This window comes from Acinonyx jubatus, chromosome A1, assembly GCF_027475565.1.
Source record: "Acinonyx jubatus isolate Ajub_Pintada_27869175 chromosome A1, VMU_Ajub_asm_v1.0, whole genome shotgun sequence".
NCBI lineage: Eukaryota > Metazoa > Chordata > Mammalia > Carnivora > Felidae > Acinonyx > Acinonyx jubatus.
The window spans coordinates 810,609-834,476 of NC_069380.1; the positions used below are offsets into that span (position 1 = coordinate 810,609).

The 23,868-nt window shown below is 32.7% G+C and overlaps 1 protein-coding gene across 2 annotated transcripts in view; it reads right to left on the reverse strand.

Moving 5' to 3' along the window:
* Window positions 1-23,868, reverse strand: part of PSPC1 (paraspeckle component 1) — a 102,605-nt gene that overhangs the window by 23,029 nt on the left and 55,708 nt on the right. Inside the window, exons 7-9 of one of the 2 annotated variants that reach the window (XM_027064487.2) lie at window positions 14,459-14,516; window positions 10,698-10,867; window positions 2,291-8,653 (exon numbers count right to left, since the gene is read on the reverse strand). In XM_027064487.2, coding sequence (XP_026920288.1) covers window positions 8,468-8,653; window positions 10,698-10,867; window positions 14,459-14,516 — 414 coding nt within the window. In that variant the 3' untranslated portion in view covers window positions 2,291-8,467. Of the gene's footprint in view, window positions 1-2,290; window positions 8,654-10,697; window positions 10,868-14,458; window positions 14,517-23,868 lie in introns of those variants that run through there. The other variant, XR_003421922.2, reaches the window with a different exon arrangement.

Here is a 23,868-nt window from a genome sequence, read left to right on the forward strand (position 1 = left end):
AAAGAAAGAAAAAAATTAGGTCTTTCGAATCATCCTAATTAATCATGTGTAATTCTGAACAGCTCCAGCAACAGATCAAGCACAAAACTATAAAGTTCTTATACCTGCCTACTAGGATAATAAGGGCTCTTAAATACGAGGTCATGTGTGCAGGCAGGGAGTTATAGGAGTTCTCCTTATCTGTGGTTTTGCTCTCCAGTTTGTTACCCACAACCTGGAAGTAGATGACACTCCCGAGTATACGGTCAGAAGGTCACTAGTAGTTTAATGCTGCATCACAATGCCTACAACATTCGCCTCATTTTGTCTCATCACATAGGCATTTATCATCTCACATCACCACAGACATGACTACAATATTCTGGGAGGCCACATTCACATAACTTTAATTACAGGATATTATTATAATTGTAGTTTTCATTAGTCATTACTGTTAATCTCTTACTGTTCCTAATGTATAAATTAAACTTTGTCACAGATACGTATGTAAACAGGAAAAACCTTATTATTTATATAGGGTTTGGTACTATCTGTGCTCTCAGGCTTTCACTGGGGGTCTTGGAATAATCCCTCCTTAGATAAGGGGACACTACTACATAGGGAAACTATAATCTGAATCAGAAAACTTGAGTAATGCATAGATTAACAGTTTCCTTTTTCAAATTTTACGCTATTTTTCTGCATTTGTGTACCTAAAAATAAAGTTAAGCGTTGACTTCTGTAGAAACAGAATTCGCTGTAGTGTCCAAGTACTGCCACAGAAGTTAAAAAAATCATTTTCTGACTGGAGAAAATGAGTAATAAATAACAGGAAAACCAAATGTATAAGAAATCTATTCACATAAGTTTTTTTAGAAGTAAACAATGAAACAAAGTTTCACTCATTAGACTGCATGAAAATTCCTCATTTGGAAAACAGATTAAATAAGCCACCTTGGAGAAGAAACCTTGTAGTCTCTTAAGTCCTGGGTTTCCACAGAGCAAGAAATCTGACTTTTTAATAAAAAAGTGAGGGAGATGTGGGTTGGTGCAAAGTTGAAAGGGTAGCTAAGTTGTCTTCCTTGATGACAGATAATGTAACCTCTCAGAGTCACATTGCTTGGTCAATGTGGATTTCCTGGTAAAACTGAGAGGACATTATGCTAGGGCAGTATTTGGGAAGAACAGACAGGCACCCAGGTGACATCTGAATTACAACTAGAAACAAGTTGCTATCCTTGTTTTCTATACACAGATATTCTTACCAGACATACACCACAATGTTTTAGAAACTACCTGCTGAGACTTTTACAAGGCTACAAACCAGGTGATTGTTTCTTTGCACTAATATATTCAAAAAACTTTTTGAAGAAACTATAGTCAACAATAGCAACTATATATGCTCTCATTATGGACCGATTTGATTGTTTTAACGTACTGCATAATTCTGAATAGACTCTGAATCATACATATACGTAGCGTAAGTCTTTGTAAGGTCTCACAATCCAGGCTGTAACTTTTTACCATAAAACTACTTAACAATTTCCATTTATTGAACTCCTTGTTCAGCATTATGTTCTAAAACGACTAATGAAAATTGAAGCTGCAAAACAAGAGGGAATTACATTTAATAAATATACTCATGGTCTTAGAAAATACATTTATGACATCTTTATCTTTAATCTACAAAAGCAAAAACCAGTTCACACAAGAGAAAGGTCAAACCATCATTTTAATCCATCAAAATGGTGTAATTCTATTCATATTTACCAAGATGGTAAGCAAAGACCCGGACAGTTCTAGAACTTTTCACCTGTCAGGCATACCCATCTTCAAATACACTGATACAAAACAGATTATTACATTGTTTCATTTCTCATACTGGTGTAAGTAGCTTAAAGTCACTTGAGTAAAAAACTTTTACAAAATTTTCAAACTATACTTTTCTGCATTCCCTCTTCACTTGAATTAACTAGGCTTGTGACACAAAAATTAAATCCTAGTTCAAAAAAGGATAAATACATATCACCTGTTAGGATTTAGCAATCAATAGCCATGACAGTGCCTGCTTTTAAAAAATGGATTTGGGGGGCACCTGGGTGGCTTAGTAGGTTGAGTGTCTGACTTCGGCTCAGGTCATGATCTCACAGTTCATGAGTTCAAGCCCACGTCGGGCTCTGTGCTGACAGCTCAGAGCCTGGAGCCTGCTTCAGATTCTGTGTCTCCCTCTCTCTGCCCCTTCCCCACTCATGCTCTGTCTCTGTCTCTCAAAGATGAATAAATGTTAAAAAAAAAACAAAAAACAAAACAATTTTAATGGCTTTTGTGTGGTACTCGTCAATTGGCAGAGAAAAGTTTGGGAGTATTTGGATGGTCTCAATGACTGGCCAGGGATCCTAAACAGCAGGACAATGACCTACACCACCACCAACAAAAATCAACCAACCAAAAATGTTACAGTGGTTCTTTTGATTGATACTTTAGAACAGAGACTCTCAAAGTGGGGTGCCCAAACCCAACATCAGTACCAGGGAACTTGTTAGAAATGTACATTACTTAGTCCTACCTGAGACCTGCTGAATGAGAAAACTGTGGGGTGGGCCCCAGAAAGCTGTTTTAATGAGCCCTCCAGATGACTCTAATGCACACTTAAGTGTGAGAACTACTAATCTGGAGGATGGTTCATGACTTTTGTCCTTTAATTTAGAACAGGGATTTTGTTTTTCTACAGTTGTAGCTCTCAGCCTTGAGAACAGGTACGGCAAACAATAGGACCCTTCAATACATACTGGTAAAATAAATACATGGGTATAGTACAATTCTGAATGACATGGCTCCCCCATAAATTCCTTATGACTGAGAAAGTATCACTTTGTAGACACTCTGATTTTTATGTTCACTTTGCTGAACTGTGGATCCCTAATGTTTAAAATATTCTAACCAAGTCCATGAACATGTAAATATTCTAACCAATTCTAAGAATTTGCATTATAAACTAAGCAATAACCACTGAGTAAGTTACTACTACCTCCAACACTTCTAAAAAGATCACAAATTAAAAGAGAATCACTATGTTTTAAATTGTTTACTTTTTCTCATTACATAAGAACACCAGACATTTGTAAATCTAAGCAATGCATCATATTTGATACTGATTAATGTTATCTAATAATCTGAAAATACCCTGAGGAAAAACTTATTCTGGCAAAATGTACAATAAAACAATATAAATAACCTGTGCAAGATAAATTGTTCCAACAAGAATACAAAAATTAAAATGTAGGTAATTCGTAGGCCAAACATGGCAAATAGCAATAGGATTGTATTTATATAGTTTCCTAAACCCCAAAATATACACAAACTCTCATCTGCATTCACCAAAGTCTGCTAAGTTGACATTTTGCATAATGAAGATGGAACAAGGAAGAGTATGTCTTAGAGATCCAGGCAGGGATGTAACACAAAACGTAACGGATTACTGTGGCTACTCCTTTAAGCTTTGACAGTACCTCATATACATACATATCCTACGTTAAATATCTGAAATGATGATTTCAGAACTAGAAACAAATTATAGATATCACTATCAGTTCCAAAGTCTTGAACATTACCAAAAACACACTTACACAGAGCATTTAAGAAACACAAGGTCCATTACATTACTATTCAATTAACGTCTATATGTTACTGTTCATGCAATGCAGGGCCCTCATTTTTAATGAATAAAAACCATTTCTTATTAACTATACTTTAAAAAAAAGTTGAAAATTCAAAAATCATGTATTCAAACTAAATACACTTCTTAATTGTATCTAATCCTACTAACTAGTCTTAACTTTAAGACGGACGTACCTTACATGAAATTTGAATTATACTGTATAAGAAGTGAAATTTTATGTACATGTACAAGCACAATACCATCTTTTAAAATCAACTTCTTTAATTCAGAAAGCAAACAGTAATTCTACCTTAGGGTTTTTATATAAATATAGTCAACGAAACCTAGTATCTGTTGCAAAGGAAGGAAGAGTTGGTCCTGGTAACAGTGATTCAAGCCATAAAACAATATCCTTGAAAGATAACTTTTTTTAATGTGCGCTATGAATTCTGGCTAGCTCACTTTAAGAAATGCAGTATTCTCCATCTAGAAAATCTAGAAAATTCTCCATCTAGAAAATAAAATCCTCTCTTACTGAAAAGGAAAACTATACATCATAAAACAAAGTACATACCACTGATTCCACCAAGTAAATAAAAAATAATCAAAGAGTAAGTTTCAACCAAAAGGAAACCTTGGAGATATTTATAACCTAAACGTGATTTTATAGAAAAAGGCAAGAAGTCAAGTAATATTCCCAAGATAACAGTGTTCTGGTTGGGCCTTTAAATATTCAGTCATGTAAGATTCAAACTTCAATCACCAATACTGCTATTCAGTAATCCAGTAAACAAAAGAAACTTCCAAACTGTTTTTTCTACACTTAGAAGACAAGTGCTTTTAACAACAACAAAAAAAAACCTAATACAACATACAATGCAAAATACAGATCTTAATCAGATACTGTTTTTTTAAAAACTTAAGACTAGATACTATAAAAATAATGAAATTCTTCGCATTTCCCCAGAGCGACATTCTATGAATTACCTGTCCACATTCACTCAGGAAGCTATGCATGCTTTATTTTACACAACTGTGAAAAACAATTATGTAAAGTAAGCACACTAAAATTGTTTCCTATTTTTAGAAACTTAGTTCTGAAGGATGCAGGAAAGGATATAATGCTCTTGTGAAATATAAAACTACTCTCAGGGCGCCTGGGTGGCTCCATCAGTTAAGCGACCGGCTCTTGGTTTTGGCTCAAGTCATGATCTCAAGGTTCGTGAGTTCGAGCCCTGTGCTGGGCTCTGCACTGACGGCGCGAAGCCTACTTGGGATTCTTTCTCTCCCTCTCTCTCTGCCCCTGCTGCGTCTCTCTCAGATTAATAAACTTTAAAATAAACAAAATAAAACTACTCTCAATTTATTTAATCCTGCTTTCTTTAGGATGAAATAAACCCACATGGGTCTATACAACTTTGATGGACTTGTTACTTACTTTGAAGTAGTTCCCACCTCTCCCCACTAAATAAGTTCATGTCTACAACTATCTATGAAGCAAGCACAGAAAAATACAACTGTCTAATCTACGAGTTAGATATGTGGGTGTTCACCATCTTATTCTTGAAAGTATTAAGTCTGAGTTTTTTACATCATTACTACCCTTTCATATTTCAGGAATTTATTTTAACATATTATTAGACATTATAACACAACAGCACACACAGAACATTTAAATACCACAACATTCCCCAGAAATTTTCCTCTACTTATGCAAAATAATGTATTCCTTTGATTTCTGACTAGTTCCATTAGACAATAAATTTCAAACCTTTTTAAAAAAGCTTAAACATAAATTTGATCACATTCTCTCACAAGGCATTTTCTTTCAATCACACCATGTATCTTTTTCTCATTCAGAATCTAGGTTGTAATTATCAACCAAATCCCCGAATATTACTTAGTGACTATTAATCATTCACGCTGATATTCAGCAAATTACTACAGACTTCAAATATAAACACCAAGTTACTGAAATGTTCAAAGTATGTTTTTGCATAAAATGTAAAGGTGTAATTTCAATTAGTATTTGAGAAACAAGATCCAACATTTCATTACTGTCCTTATTGATATTTCTAGTTCTATTAAATGGCAATTCTGGTGAAACCAGGTTACTTTTTCCCCAATATTACTGATACTGTAGGGTTAAAAAGAAATATTTAATCGCTTTCGTTGAATGATCGGTACTCATTTTAAATAGAAAAACTCAAAAATTCAAGGAATAACAAATTGAGCTTTATGAAATATGGGTGAACCGTAAGTTCTGTAAAAACTAGATCTGTCCAAGTTTGTTTATTTTCAAAACAAAAATGGGGAAATTCTGACAAAATAATTAGGAAAATGGGTATTCCTTTATTTTGTGCAAATTACATATTAATTGCCATGAGATCTAAATCCTACAGACTTCAAACTGAGTGTTTCAAATCATGACACAAAAAGAAACACAATATTGTGATATTATAATTCTAAGATGTTTCAAATTACCTTTTTATGGACAGAATTATGGTAACATGACAAATTCACACTTATTTTAAAAAGCTAATACTATTATTTATTTTTATATCTACTGCTTTTAAGAAAATGACATTTAAATATCTTTCCTGGTATGTATGCTGATTGACCAGAAAAAAATATTGACTGAACCAGCCACAAAGTTGTTTATACAAAAACACTAAAAACTGAATAACTAGAAGTTCCCAGATGCTCCACTTGACTGTCACTCAGAAGCTGACTGTTCCCAGGGTAAACTTGGTAAGCACTGGAACAAAGATTCTCTTGATGCAAGGAAAAAGCTGTGTAGAACTCAATTCTTGGAGCCAGAGTTGAGCCGGACACTAGAATGTTCAGAAGATTAGGACATCTCCTTGTGCACTGGCTTTCAAATGTTCTTGAACCAATGTTACAGAATTTCACAACCTTGGCCAAAAACAGCTTGGTATTAACATCAAAGGATCAAGCTTTTTCCACTCTTAATTAAGCTTTGAAGCAAAATACAGTGCTAGAAATTACCTAAGAATTGTATGAATAAAAATACAGGTGACCGGAAAAGTGTATTTAGGTGCTATAGATATCATTTAAAAATTATAGTTGATGTTAAAACTCCCTATACTGTACTTAATTAATAAAATAATCCCACTCCCTGCCAACTCATGTACATGGAAAATGTGATGAGAACAGTCTTTGACTATTATTTTATAATCTCCAAATCATGTTTTTAAAGATTTGCCAAAAACAAAAGTCTATGAATACCACAATTTTAGAAAATTCCATCCATACTGCTGTGTCTAAAAAATAGAACGTGAAATAGTACACAAGAAAATTTTCACCGTTACAAAGGAATGCATCTCAGTTTTGCTTTATACCTAACTGCTTCTGTGCAAGATTTTAAATTAACCAAATTTATTTCTTTCCAAAGTATGCCTTCCAGCATAAACATATACCATGCAAAAATGAATTAATATTTACATACTATTCATTTCAAAATAGCACATTATTCTTCATGAAAATGCTAAAAGTATGATACAGTAACACACTGCAATGTTATATGAGAAATAACTACGTTATGATCAATGGCTGACGCATTCGATTTGTGGTTTAAGGTGAATATAAAATTCCGTAAATGTAATTTTAAATTAGACGTGGCTAACATACAAAATTTTAAATATAGTGAGGACTTTGTTTTAGAATAACAATTATAATGTGATTAAATCAGTTTTTCCCTAGTACTGAAAATCAAACTTCAGGGGTCTAATCCGATTCCAATGCCCTTAGTTAGCCACATTCTCAATTTCCTGTTTTCCTTTTCATTGTTGTTTTTATTTCCCCCAAACACCACTTGAACTGTTTCCCTTGGAAACAAACACAACTAGCCTGTCAGACACGTTTCACTGGAGAGACTTACCCAACTACAGGAAGATATTTACAACACAGCAGAGTTAATCCGCCTTTAGTACTTCCATGAAACAACATTCTCAAGAAATGCCTATTTCTTCTAAATCACACCAAATCTTCATGGAACATCCAACCTAACATGATTGTAAGGAAATTTAAAGGGTAAGATCTAGATACTGACACCAAATAATAGCAGGTTAGATTAAAAATAGACATTATTTTATAAGCAAAAGAGATTTGCCTCCAAACAGTGTTTTTTTTTCCAAGATTCAAAAGATTTATTTGAAAAAATCAGCACAGGACAAAGATACCCTTAATATTCCTTCTCAGAATATTTGAATATTTAGAATCTATATGAAATGTAGACAGCAACTCTGATTTCACAGAAAGAACATCAATGGTTTATACAAATGTAAACTCCCATCCCCACCCCTCCCCGATATACTATTCTATCTACCCCTTATTGACATTAGCTTTCACTAAGCTTCTATCTTCAGTGCTACTTGCACAACCTAAAAAGCAGAAAATCATTTTCATTTTTAAATGGCTGGAATTAATTAAAGCAACCAAAGTACTACTGTTACAGCAAAGTTTAGTAAAACTATGAGAGAATACTAATAACATTTGTAAATTATCCAAAATGATTTCTTTATTGAGATTAAGTAACTACATAGACTTCACAGTTCTATGGCATATTTATATTTAGCTAAAGTCACAAACACATTTTAACATTCACAATGATGAGCATCATCACCATTCTAATCTACAAAGCTTATGTATGAATAAAGAAAAATACAAAAACCTCAAGTTTTACAAAAGAAAAACTTTAAAGTCTACATACATTAACAATAAAACCATTTCTTCCAGGTAACAGGTAAAAGTATAAAGGCATACCACGGAGGTTTTTTTTTCTCTAAGTAGCCAGGAATGAAAGAACGTTTAATATCTACGACGCTTATTAGGGCCTTCAAAGTTGCCCCCTTGGCTTCCTCTACCAAAACCACTAGGACCACCACTAACAGGACCTACACCACTCATTGGTGCTTGAGGGGTTTCAGAACCTGTTCTACTCCCCATAGGTGATCCCATCTGAGATGGCGGTCCTTGTGGAAATCTATCATTATGCTATAATACCACATAATAAACATGAAGTCCATTTGGAACACGCCAAATATTAAGTGACAAGAAAAATTGGCAAAATCCCAAGTGGTGGTGTCATGAAGTTCAGCAGAAAGTCCAGCAGAATCAGGATCACACATAGAAGGAAGAAAGGAGCAATTTAATTAGTTACTACGTCAAAAAAAAAAAAAAAAAAAAAATTAAATAAAGCATCTGAAGAGTTACATATTGCTAATGCTATGCCCCAATTTCATGAAAAAAGACTTGATTTTAAGAAGGGAATGCCATTTTAAACCTAATCAGTATTACAATATTGTTCTGATCTTTTTAATAAAAAAATAAGTTTATACTGCATACAACTGTGCTGTGCAAAAAAAATACTTTTTTTGAAAATCAAAGAAATAAAACTGGGGAGCAGCATCACACTGAAAAGGTATAAACATCCTAAAAATTTCAACAGCAGTGCTTTGAACACAGAAAGTACTAGTACAATTACACACAGAATTATTATTTCAATATTAAAACTTTTGATGTGTTTTTCTGGAAAGACTATCAATGGGAAAATATGGTTTTCTTAAAAACTGACAATTTATTAACATGTACTACTAATAGCACAATTAAATATCTGAATTCTTTGCTTTGGAAAACTTTACAAGAATAACCACATATGTTAATCTCAAAGATTGAACAGAACTCCCTACATGCAGTAGTAAAATGTCACTGTGAAAAAAATCAAGGGTGATATTTAAATAACAGTTACAATTTCAGAGGGAAGGGTGGAAAAACAGGCCAGTTAATACTACTTTAAGTTACTACTGATGATTATAAGCCACACAAAAACTTAACCGAAGCAAACTTTTTACTAGCTTTCAGACATTTTACTGTAAAATAAAGCCTCCAGAGAAGGAAACAAATATACTAATTATGCGCCATCTGATCATAGTAGATATTATGGCACTGCTTTTCTATCTCTCTATACACTCATTAAAATAAAAAACTGTTACCATGTCCAATTTTTCCAAAATGTTTAAAGATCTGCATTTAAAGTAAATAAATTTAAAAATGATGAAACACTGTATCCATCAATCCTAAGACACACATTCACTTTTAATATCTCTGAAATCAGTATGGATTTACAGTCAATGGCATTTCTGAATTTAACTGGCAGTGCTTTTTCTTTCTTAGCAGCAATGGCGCCTTAACACATGTTGTGGTAGTTCCAAAATAAAACTGCCTTTCAAAGTATACAATCATTACCAATTTTCCTTTAAATGCTATTTAGAACAACCATTAACAAAAACCAAATGAAACAATGTTTTGCCAATAGAAAAAACCTCATTTAAATAGTGACAGACTTTAAAGGAAATGAGAAGTTATTAGTCTTGCTACTGACACTCAAAATAAGAACTATTATTGAAAAATTTTGCTTTTATAATTACTTAACCCACACAAAGATATCTTCACACTCTCAAACCAACACATAAAACTGTATACTTTAAATTTTATAACAAATATAATTAGTAATCCTGTAAGATTGCAAAATGTAATTTAAAATATATTTTACAACCTTAAAGTACCTTACTTTACAGTTAAATTCTCTGAAATTAATCATAAGCAATCTTGTTATTAAAAAATATTTACAGAAAACTGTGTTTTCACACATACTGGAGTTTTATTCCCCACCAAAGGTAAGGAGTCTACACACAGGAAAAAGAACACAATCTTAAAATCTTGACTTTTACATTGAATACTGGTAAGAGGTGGATACAAACTAAAAGCAATATAAAAATAACTATAATTAAAATGTATATTGGCCATATACTTAAGTACAAAAGCATACCATGATTGGTAATCCTAATTCTTGTGATACTTAAAAATTGCCTTTCACATAAGTCAACATATAACTGCACAAAATTACTTTTTCTTCAGTGGATATTGATCTTTACCGCCAAAATAAATGATGCCAAATTATGTTAAGTGTGAAGTTACCTTTGGGGCAGAAAAGTATATATTACTGAATATAATCAAAATAATGTTTATGATACATTACCACTGCTCCATTATCTGGCATCATTGGCGTTCCCATATTTGCAGCTCCTTCTGGTCCCATGGCAGGACCAGGACCCATTGGTGGGCCAGGTATAGTTCCTCTGTTGTTCATATTCATACCCATCATTGGAGGAGGACCTTGGTTACCAGCAGGTGCTGGGCTAAATGCATCTACGCAAAACAATCTATACTTAGAGCTGTCCTATCTTAGTTTAGTAAACATTAAAAATTTAACAATACTTATGCAAACTATATATATAGCAAGACTATTACCAAAATCATTTTCCTTCTTCGAGAATGGATGCTCAATTATCTACTTTGTAACAGTGCATTACCTACACTATAGAATTTTCATCCCCAAATCAAATGTACACAAAACAAGTGAAACAACTATTAATTATTTCAGGATATCTGCGACTGTCAAAGCTTGAAAGATTTTTTTAAAAAATGAGTGTTACTTGCTATAGTCTGCTTTTTAACCAACTACTCCCTTACAATGGTGACTATACTCTACCAGTTTAAATTAACAGCAAAGGATTAGCACTTTGGAAACTACAAATAAATATATAAAGTTCACTTAAACTAACCTCTTGACTTTTATGTAAGTTACTGAATATATCCCAAAACTATAGGAGGTACTGTTTTTTTAACTTTATGTAGAAATAGGCAATCTAAACAAAAAAAACAAAAAAAACAAACAAACCAAAAAAAAAGGCTCATCATGACAAAGCTTATTTTTAAAAAGCAACTATAACCAAATATAAACAGCTATTTGAATTTTTTTGACATGCTAAAATTCTGGAAATGGGGACAACTAGATATACTTCAAATTTTTTCATCAAAAAGATATCCACCTGGCCTCATGTTAATTGCAATAGTGGCTGAGCTGTAACACTATATTTATAATGGCTTCAAATACAACATTTTAAGGTATCTACTTTGAATTTTGTTATTTTTAAAGTACTCATACGTTTTTTCACCAAAAACTCGTAACAAAGACTGACTCTAACTTAAGAGTTTTCTTCTAGTATTTCGTTTGATAGGTCAATTTTATGACACTCAGAATTCAATTTCTCAAAAACACAATGTAAGCAGAGTTGACATTTTCATTCAAACCCACAACTCTACACAGTATCTTAATGCAGCTGAATTCTACAGATGACTGAGCCTAGGGAGCAGCTGTGAGAAAAAATTCTTACTCCCTACCAGTCCCTGGCAATATATGCTACTGACTCTTTCTCAACTCAATCCCCAGGAACCCAGCCACTGCATAGGGAAGATTATTTCCTTAATCCCAAAATGTTCCTGATGATAAATCTACACTACCTATCCAAGAATATTTCTATTCCCTCAGCAGAGCAATAAATAAAATTTTTTACGAGAATCCCACATCTTGGGCCACCTGGGTGGCTCAGTCAGTTAAGCGTCCACTTCAGCTCAGGTCATGATCTCACAGTCTGAGTTTGAGACCCGCGTCGGGCTCTGTGCTGACAGCTCAGAGCCTGGAGCCTGCTTTGGATTGTGTCCCCCTCTCTCTCTGCCCCTCTCCCCCCTCCCCCACTCTCTGTCTCTGAAAAATGAATAAACCTTAAAATATTTTTTAATAAAATAAAATTTAATTTAAAAAAATATTTCCACAACATCTCTCACATGGAAATGAGGAAGAATGGAGACATTATCTGTAAGGAATCTTAACTTTCCCTAAAAGAACACATCAAGGGTTAGGTTTACTTCTCTTTTTAATAAAATGTTAACTGTTATAAGATTCAAATATAGCTATACAACTATGGGTACAATAAAAAAAACAAAAATAACATTTTCAACTATCAATAATTAGAGTATTATTTCTAGTAATTAAGCTTTCTATCACACAGCTATATTAAACTAAATTTAAAGATCTAAGAAATGTTAGAATTATCTGGTCCCCTGAAAAGCAGTTTTATAATCTGTGATTTCCTTGGTAGATAAACTGGTGATACACCAGAAAGTCTATTTCCACATTCCATCAACGTAACTTGATAGGACATGACAATTTACTGATTTGACAGTGACATTCAACTGAATGATAATGACTCATAAGTAAACCATTAGGATAAAGTCTCAGACTGGATAAAATGTAAAAAGGAAGAAATTAAATGGACTAGATTTTAGGAGAGTTGAGAAAGTGATCAATTGTAATATGGTTCTCTGGTAAAATAAAATGCCCTAAAATTTTTTAATTCTCTTAAATTCTTAATAAGGAATCTAAAAGTATATTCTCATTATTCTTCTGATAAAGTTGCTAATCAAGCAGTCAGAATGTTTTCAAGGCCTCTGCACATCAGAAATAATTCAGTTGTTTCTGATGTTCACAGCAATCTAATAATTATAATGGTATTTCAAGGTACCTACAATCCATAACCTCACACTTACAACTCTTAAAAGCACCTGGATTGTATTACACACCTTCTATGGTTTACTTTGAAAAACACTTAAAATTGAACTTCTTGTACATTACTATATATTCAACTGTGCCTCTAGAATTTATGTACTAGAACGAAGCCTGAAGAACTTCTGTATTCTTTGTTCACTAATTATTTCATGTTTCCATCGCAACTAACATCACAATTAAGATCTTTATGAGTAAGGGCCATGTTTCATGCTTCCTTTGTATACCAGAAATGCTAAGTAACTTTTTACTGGCAGGTAAGAAAAGTGACCAAGTAAACAGCAATAAACAATTTTAGATGATCTGACTACAAGCAGCAAAGAAACAGGCATGAGAAGTAGGGGGAAAAGGTTGATCACAGAAAAAACGAATTCCAGATATTAGATGCTTTAAGGTTTTTTTACTCTCTACACCACATATTCTAAGTACAATCAGGATTTTCTCAGTGGGTGTATATATTATGCATATTAGAATGCTACAGTAATTAACCTTCACATTATGTTATGTAAAGACTTTAATTTCATGACAGCTTCTATGGGACAATATGAAATGAATATATAAAAAGTTTATCTAACTTTTAAGTGTATAACATTTCAAACTTAAAAAGACCTACAAAAACATCCCACACTTATTTTCCCTTCACCTTGTTCACTTGATACAGTATCGCTCACTAGTAGAGATGTTAATGTAGGCACTTTCATAAAACCTTTACATCAACTCTAAAGTTACGCATTAGCCTAGATGTGTAAGACACATCTCATTTCCTTGACATGTCACAGATGCCTCCAAACAATGTACTTCTGTGCACAATACGTTAGGTTACGGCAAAATAAGTTAAACATTCAGTAAAATGAATAAAAAATAACTCCAAAGTTACACAAAAGGTTACCTTACCAATAGAAATTTATAAAATACTCTCAAAAAGTTTAAAGACACTACAAAGTCAGGAACTATCAATTTCTAAGGTAAAAAAGCCAATTTGAAAGCATGAAGTTTGATTTTTTAAAAATGCCAACAACATAGCTGCATTACACCATGCAATGACTAAACAAGTTTCAGGTTGTATCAAAACCTGGTTACAGGTTTCTTTCATTAAATCTATTAACATATAATATACCCTTAGCCGTCAAGTAAACAAAATGAAAATGGTGTTTTTAGGCACACTGTTTTTAATGTACTTCTATTTTTTTCAACTTACTGAATATATGAGATTTCACTGTTACAAATGTTGGTTCCAAATTTTAGACTGTTACTGATATGTAGATACCACAAACAGCATGTACAGTTCCCCAAAGAATTACAAGTTACAGAAGACTTTTGCTTCAGATCCCTACCTCCCATGTTTATTGCTCCACGGGGACCCATATCACCCATTCTCATTTCCTGTTCTCTCTGTAAGTAAGCATAGTTGTCACAGTCAACCTATCGATCTTATGACTTTACATTTCCCATCTAAAATCAGAAAGAAAAGAATAAATTGGGACATCACTTTCCATTAAAAAAAAATTAAAATTTTCCAACATCACTTACTTAATAAACCTGAAAAGAACTTCGGTCTCCCAGGTTCGATATGCCACAGTGCTTAGAGCATTCAGTTTATACTGCTAGATTATACTGTCAGATTACATAAAATCTACCACAGATGTTTTTAATGTTCTTAGTTCAATAGATCAATGGCTAGATTCCAAAAAAGAAAAATCTAGCATTAATAACCACCAGGACCCACTATTTCACTGAAGTCTTAAAACAGAAATGACCGTTAATCCTTTTATATGCAAATGTTTTCAAACATCCAACACAAACAGCTGTGGGCACTAAGCTTAAAATAAAGTTATAGACAATTTTCATTTTAGAAATACTGTAATACACACTTGAGTTTTTATTCAAATATCCAAGCATCGTTTTACCCAAGATATGACCTATACAGGCCATGAAAGTCTCCCAGCACACAATTATTAAAAATTCAACATAGCACTGCTTCCTTTATTTGGAAATCTAAATAAAAGTGTTATTACACAGTTGCCAAATTCTGAAACAAAATGCTAAGGTTAATAGTGATACAAAGGTCATGCAAATTACAAAATGTTTTAAATTTCAGTAAAATTCAACTGCTTCTAAAAAACTTCATTTACTACCAGTAGTTACATAGAAGTAACTTCAATGAAATCTCTAGGTGAAATTACTCCACATACTGTGATGGAAATTTGCACTATTATTTAATGATCTTTTCAATTATCAAATCAGTGTTAAATGTAGCAATCATAAAACACATTCTGAGACAACTGTAGCAATGTCTAAATCTTTAAAAAGCACCCTTTTTCTACTTTTAAAAGCAATTTTATTAAAATGTGCTTAAAATTCCACTTAGTAATACAAAATACCAGTGAAAGCACCTATAAAAGCTAGAAATAAAGAAAAGCTTATGGTAGACAAATGCCATTAAGCAGCAAATCAACTGCCCAGATGTAACCTAATAGATATGTCTGAAGACGTAACTTTGAATGAAACTGTTACAAGGAAAACATCACACAGCATCATAAAGAAATGCTTTATCAAGTTATTTAGAAAATGGAAATCCCAAATCTTTCTTTAGACTGTTTTTTTTTAAACTTTACAAAAAACAAATTTGTCTCTTCTCATAAAACTTTTGGCTAGTGACGGACACTACTGACTAGCAAAAGAGCTAGACTATTTTATAGAATGGATTTCTGATAAAGTCATATGGAAAATACTATTTTATGATCACATATAATACTATCATCAATAAATCAAACCCAGTTGTCATTTCCTCATCACTAAAACCTGATAAAATGTGGACTGCTTCAGCATATCCAAACTATTCCAGGTATTAGTTATAGCAGATTCTTGTTACTGAAAAGCTGGTCCATTTCAGCACCAGAGTAAAATACATGGATTTTTTTTTTTTGATCATGACATTTTTGGGGAATAAGGGATTAATAATTTGTATTTTTACTTTTGGATTTGCCTTAACTATTAAAGATGAGAAATGTAGCATCTAGCTTACTGTTTGAGACTTCAATTTTCAAATCTCCCTTATAAATTCTGACATGCTAACTCGTGCCTGTGATTCACTGGTGGGGGCAAGGAGGGAGACAACTTTTTTACTATCTCCTTACAATTTCAGCTTTACCTATCACTTTCCAAAGTAACGTTTAGCTTTACTATTCACAAAGTACTTTTAAAAAATTGTTCTTAAATTATTCTATTCCATTTCCTTCATTAGCAGAATTCTGGAGAGACTATAGGTTTTCAAAAAAGCTTTTATTAATTAAGTATTCTCCACACCCAGTGTGGGGCTCAAACTCATTACCTCAAGATCAAGAGTCACATGCTCTACTGACTGAGTTACCCAGGCGTCCCTAGATTTATGATTTTAAGTCAATTATTCAACAGTGGCCATAACATTCCCTTTCTGATGCTCTATTAGAAACTGATTCCAGTTCTATAATATCTTTCTTTAAATGAGATAATCAGAATGTCTTATGATAATCCATGCTAATGTAGCCTATCACTATGCTAAAACACCAATATATATATTATAGCATTTTCCACTAAACATACATATATTCCATACTTAGCACTGTTGACATTTCCTTAAAGAAAAAGTACCAAGTACTATTTTATACAGCTTCACATGTAAGACTAAGAAAATGAGATGGTATAATTAGATGACAGATTATTTTTTAGCTATTTTAGAAAGAGCAAAAGAACTTTTCAGCTTCCTATAAGGTCATGTCTTAAGGTTACTGTTATTTTCTAAAAATTCACTGCTACTTATTTCTAGTAAAATGCAAGTCACATTATATTTAAGGGTAGGTTAAACAATGAAAATTAAGACAATACTTCTCATCATAACTTGATTTATCAAATATCAGTGAGAAACACTTGAAATTCACTGTAACTATGTACCCATCCAAAAAGCAATACACAAGACCTTCACTTCCATGAATTCTAGTATTTGAAGCTAGAACTGGCGCATAATATAAGTCAAATTTTGAAAGACTGCACTGTAACAAGATAATAAAGCTATGATAAAAATTTGGTTTAATTAATTCAATTACTCTTCATAGCAACCCTGTAAGACAGGTCTACTGTTATCTGATTTTAAAGATCATAAAACTAAGGCACAGCACTGTCAAATAACTTACTCAAGTTTGAACTGACCTATGAAATTCTGCCAAAATAGAGTTCATAAAGTTTTCACCTTCACAAAAGCACCTTCATTTTTTTTTTTTCAAGGATTCCAACAAAGACTAAAAAAGGGAAGGTTCTTAATTTATTCTATGTTCATAAGAAGTTGTGCCTTTCTGGGGCACCTGGGTGGCTCAGTTGGTTGAGCGTCTGTTTAGCTCAGGTCATGATCTCGTGGTTCATGAGTTCGAGCCCTACATACGGGTCTGTGCTGACAGCTCAGAGCCTGGAGCCTGCTTTGGATTCTGTGTCACCCTCTCTCTCTGCCCCTCCCCCACTCATACTCAGTCTCTCTCTCTCTCTCAAAAATAAACATTAAAATTTTAAAAAGACATTATTGTTTTTAAATTGTATGTATGTATTCCTGAGCCTGTCACTGAACTATGCTTATATTCACAGGTGACCAAAAAAGTAAGCAAAATATGACTAATTTCCAGAACCACATATCAAAGCAGCATTCCATTAAAACAGTGGATTCTCAAAGTGTGGTTGATGTGAGTACTGAGTCCGCAAGACTTTTTCAGGAAGCACACAAATTCAAAACTTTTCATGTCTTACTAAACACTAGAACATACATGCTAACTTGAATATAAATTAAAAAATTAAAATATATAATAAAAAATAATAAAAAAATAAACACTAGAACATGGATAGAAGACTATGATCTAGTTGGGCTTTTCAGTCTATCAACTATTGTGTGGATGATGCAAAAGCAATGACAGGCAACAATGTTGAGATTTTAGCACAAATCAAGGCACTTCCATTCAATTTTTACTAGTAACTATCATTGTATTCTTCACAAACTGCAGTTTTAAATTTTCAACTATGAGTACCTAGATGAAGCAGTTAAAATGAGTATTAAACCACCACATGCCTTTTTAATAATCTATGCAACAAAACAAGATACATACATAAAGCATTTCTTCTTGCATTCTGAAATAGGGTGGTTCTTCAAGAAAAACCATTCTTATGACTGGGTTGCAAACTGAACAAGATGTCATCTGACAAACTACGGTTACTGACTTATGTACAGGTATTCCTTGCTTTTTGAAAGTGTGCATGCATTACACCACTTAGCTTTTATGAGACACCTACATTTGTAGTGTTTTTGCTAACCAAACAGCACCCAAAGATTTTCACTTTTATGGAAAAAAGGCAAAAAGTAAAAATAAAGTTCAGTGTGTTTTGCAGCAAGCAATTTCAGAGGCAGCACAAACCTAGAGCAGCAAGACTGGCACGGCCAAGCTCTTTCTTTCCCTGGGAACTAGACTCAACATCTCAACACCAAGCTGCCTGTATCTGTGAACATCTGTGCTCTAACTTGACTTATTCTGTGCATCAGCTACCAAGATGTGCCATAAGGTTTCAGAGAAGCCTAAGGGGTTATTTTTTGGGCCTGGAAACCCTCAAAACATTTTTCATATAAATATTAATGGTAACTGCTTCTTCATTTTATGCCATTTTGGCTTACAAAAGGTATCACAGGAATGCTATACTTTTGATCAGTGTTTGGTACACATTTTCTGATAAGATCAGTGGTTGATATTTTTAAAATGTGACTTGTTTTTTATTTTGTATAATAAAATACATTAAAATATGGAAGATTTGCATAACTCAATAGGTCAATATTTTTATAATGTTTGGTATATGACATTACAAAATCATGCATTGGTAAAAGATCCATTCAAAGTTTAAGGCAGCCCAACGGATTATAATACAATGAAAACTGTCAAGTTTCACTGTAATATTAAACAAAAATATCCAAAATTATCTGTAAATGTTAAAATATACTCATCTCTATTTACTAATTTATCTAAGCGAAGCCAGATTTTCTTCATGCACTTCAACCAGAAGAGCATTTTGCAACAGATGGAATGCAAAAGCAAATATGGGAATCCAGCCATTTCCTATAAAGCCAAACATTGAATAAATTTATAAAAGAGTAAAACAATACCACTCTTCCCACTACATTAAAGTGGAACTTCAAAAAGATCTGCAAAAATATAATATAAGGCAACTGTTCCCACTACAACCCATTTTCTTTCAAGTTTCTCTCTTAATTTCTAATATGGTAAACACTGACATAACCTAAACAAAAGCTCTTAGGGGTCTTCAATAATTTTTAATAGTGTAGAAAGATATCAAAACCAAAGAGATTAAGAACCACTGCTTCTAAGTTCCGGTCAGTATTTGCTCATGAAAATTTAAGCAGCAGAAAATCTGCACTAATGTAAACTAAACATTATTTTATGTAAAATAGGATCTTTTCCTTTAATACTTAACACTCAGGATACCAACCTGTGAATTTAAAGATCTCGTACTTTTTTTAGATAACCAAATTTAAAGAATTCACACAATACAAAAATAAGGCTAAAATAAATTATACTATATGCCTAAGGTTTAGAAAAGTGAGCTACAGAAATGACAACATAGTATCAACTGACACAACACTTTGCAATGAGTTGATAGAATATATTCATCTAACACTCATTAATCTAAATCCTTGTTAGAATGACAAGGATCATTATTCTTTAATCTGTAAACATCTTTCATGTACACTTCTGAAGAAACTTCTAGGGATTGACAAGGGATCACCATGTACCATTTAGGTTCAATGTCTTAATAGACAAAATGCTAAAATTCTTGATGTAAAAATACTGATACAGAACATTTAAATCTACTAAATGATATATAATTTTAGAGAAGATTCTAAGTTTTGGGAAATAACAAGATTCGGCCTTTTTATCATTAAACATTCCTAAATATAAATTACATTTAGCACTCAAGAAATCTATCTTTTCCTTCACTGGAGAAGTTTACACAAAAGAATAATAAGATTATTAGATCTCTAGTTAAACTTTTAAGGAGAAATAAACAAACTATTAGTATATGAAATTTTCACTATATAACAAACACAACATATCTGGAAAAAAAACTGGAATAAAAATCAATTACATGAAATATTAAGAAATAGGTATAAAGAAAAATTACAAAAATAACCACTAGGTATCTTTGCCAAGAAATTATTCACTCCTTTAAAAAGTGTTACAATACTGTTAAAATAAAAATAATTTTAAACTAAAAAGGGAAGTAAGACATGTTTCCACTGATATAAATAATAGCATGCAAACTTTCCAACATAACCAACAGAGAATGCTTGGAAGACTTAAAATTTCTACTTCAAGTAATTAAAAACAAGAATTTCCCAAACATACTACTTACTCACTACTAGAAAGAGAAGGGGGGATGTTTTTAAGTAACATGAGACAGTCTTTCAATAAATACAATTTATGGTGCTTTTTTTACCCTCAATTTGAATACATGCATTCCATGATATCTGCACCCCTGAATACTGGAGAAATGTTCTTCAGTTATGTGGTTGTTAAAATGATATTTTTACACCATATATCATTAGGGAACTGCAAATTAAGACAACAGTGAGATACCACATCAATCAGAATGGCCAAAATCCTAAACACTGACAACACAAAGCATGACAAGGATGTAGAGAAATAGGAATTCTCATGTATTGCTGACAGGGATTATAAATGGCATGTTTACTTTTCTAGAAGACAATTTAACAGTTTCTTACAAAACTAAACATACATACATACAATCCAGCAACCACACACCTTGATATTTACACAAAGATGAAAACTTATGACCGCACAAAAACTTGCACATGGATGTTAATAGCAACTAAATTTAGTCATAATTGCAAAAACTTGGAAGCAACCAACATGTCCTTATTAGGTGAATGGATCAACAAACTGCGGTAGCTCCAGACAATGAAACATTACTTGGCACTGAAAATAAACAAGCTATTAAGCCATGAAAAGACACAGAGTAACCTAAAATGCCATTACCAAAAAACCAATATGAAAAGTCTATATATTACAATTCCAACTATATGACATTCTGAAAAAGTCAAAACTATAAAGACAGTAACAAAATCAGTGCTTGCCCAAGATAAGGAAGGAGGGAGGGATGAACAGGCAGAGGACAGAGGATTTTTAGGGCAGTGAAACTATCCTGTATAGTGTTAACAATGGGTACATGTCATATTTGCCACAGGCCACAGACTGTGCAACACCAAGAGTGAACCCTATGGTCTTTGGGTGATGAGGATGTGTCAATTTGATAGTGAAGGAGTCGGTAAGTTAGGGGAAGAAGGTATATGGGAAATCTATCTTTGGCTCAATTCTGCTATGAATTTAAAACTGCTCTAAAAAATAGTCTCTCCAAAAAAAGATAAGATAAGATAAGATACAATTAATTAATTAATTAATTAATAAAAAATAGTCTCTTAGAGGCACCTGGGTGACTTAGTCAGCTAAGCATCGACTCTTGATTTCAGCTCAGGTCATGATTTCACAATTCAAAGGATGGAGCCCTGCATCAGGCTCTGTACTGAAGCGCAGAGCCTGCTTGGGATTCTCTCTTTCCCTCTGCCTCTCTCCCCAACTCGTTCTCTCTAAATAAATATTTAAAAACTAATAAAATAAAAACTATTAAAAAAAATTTAATGTTTCTTTTTGAATAATCAATTCCATATATAAATTTATACTACAAATTTTAGTCATGAAATAAAACTTTGTTACTTGTTAAATTTCAAATCAGAAATAAAATGAAACAACAAATACAAAAAGGGGGGCTTACTCTTAGCTCACTGCATTTGTTAACCTCAAAACATACCTCTGAATCTAAATTCATTCAATGTATTTTTAAAGCCTGGTTCAGGAATCTTAAAAGATTATTCTGGTGCCACCTGTCAAATTCAAAACTTAATTGCTGCTTTTTAATAAATAGAGTGATTTTCTAACTGAAGATTAATTAAATCTAATTACAAATAATCCACCATATATCAAAAGACAGAAGAGAATAAACTTATATTTAAACAAATGTATATTCAGCTGAGAAGAGTTTTAATCACATATCCAAGGGATACTTTCAAAATTATCATTATCATCATCTTTTTTCACTTGTCATAGCAAACTCTAAAGACAGGCTTTTAAAGACTGAAACTGATTAGGAATATCTATTCTTCAAATTTAGTTATTTTATCCTAAACTCTTAAAGAAATCATCCATGATGGTATCAGCTACAACACAAACACAGTATTTTTAGTACTACCCTATTAAAGCTCACATAATACTGGTAATTGGTTTGCAACTCTTCACTCATAACCTCCTAACCAGTACATTTCCTTATCAAAGTCAAAACAATTAACATGACTGGCCAGACCAAGGTATGAAAGATGAAACAAAAGAACAAATATAAACTGTACAAGAAGCAATTCCAAACTGGTCCCATCAACAGAAAAAAGCAGTGGAAGGTGCAAACAAAGCACAAGTGTTCCAATGTATAAAGAATTAAGTATATATTTAATGGGGAATCTTTGTGTGATGCTAGGTATTAAACAAATTATCTTAGTAGTTAGTATACCATAAGCTATGAAATTTTAACAAATTACATAGTTTTCTTAAGTAGACAACTCAAAACAACAGGTTCAATTATAGTAATTTTAAAAATATTTAAGTGGTAACTAAATAAAATTCGGGTATTTAAAACACAAATTTATAAGAAAAACTACTATTATAAGCATATCAACTGTTTAAAAGCAAAATTTAGGAAAACCAGTAACAGGACAAATGAAGAAGTTACCTTCTGAGAAACATGGTAAATTTACAACCAGAAAACAGGTTTTGAAACGTGGTGTACAATATAGTGCAGGATATCATAAGATAAAGTACAGGCAAACTTACCCATATACTTTTCAATTACTTGGTATTTTAAACAGAAATAAATGCATTTCATCAGCAGAGAATGCTCACAAACCCAAGTTTCCTGCCACTAACAGTTAGATAATAACTATCCATAGACATTCACATTTAGTCTAAATTGTTATAAAACTCTGATATTTCAGGTGACACGACAGAACTTCATGTCCTCAATATAAAGCAAAGAAGATACTAGATTGAGACTGACCTAAAAAAAAAAAAACTTTTTTTAATCACCTTGTAGAACTTAAAGGGGGGGTTCTAAGTATTCCATTAAGAAGTCACAAAGCAGAAACAACAAGCTAAATTTTTATGTCTTCATAGCATCTTTTTAATTCAAATTATTTAATATGTAAAAATTCTTACTAGTTTTATTATACATATTTGACATCTCAAAAGTGTTTACTTTAGTTAAATACCTCTATTTACCAATCTTGACTTTCCTCTTCTCCAACCCCTCAAAAAAAGGTAAACATTAAGCTAAAAGTCTTACCATTCTGAACCAAGTACGATTCAAAGAACTTACCATTTCAAAGGAAAAGACATGAGGTATACCTACAACACAGTGGAATAATAAACCAATCATATCAGTTTAAAAGAAAAAAAAAATAAAAACACTCAGGGGCGCCTAGGTGGCTCAGGTGGTTGAGCATCTGACTTTGGCTCAGGTCATGATCTCACAATTCGTGGGTTCAAGCGCTCCATCGAACACGCTGCTATCAATGCAGAGCCCACTTTGGAACCTCTGTCCC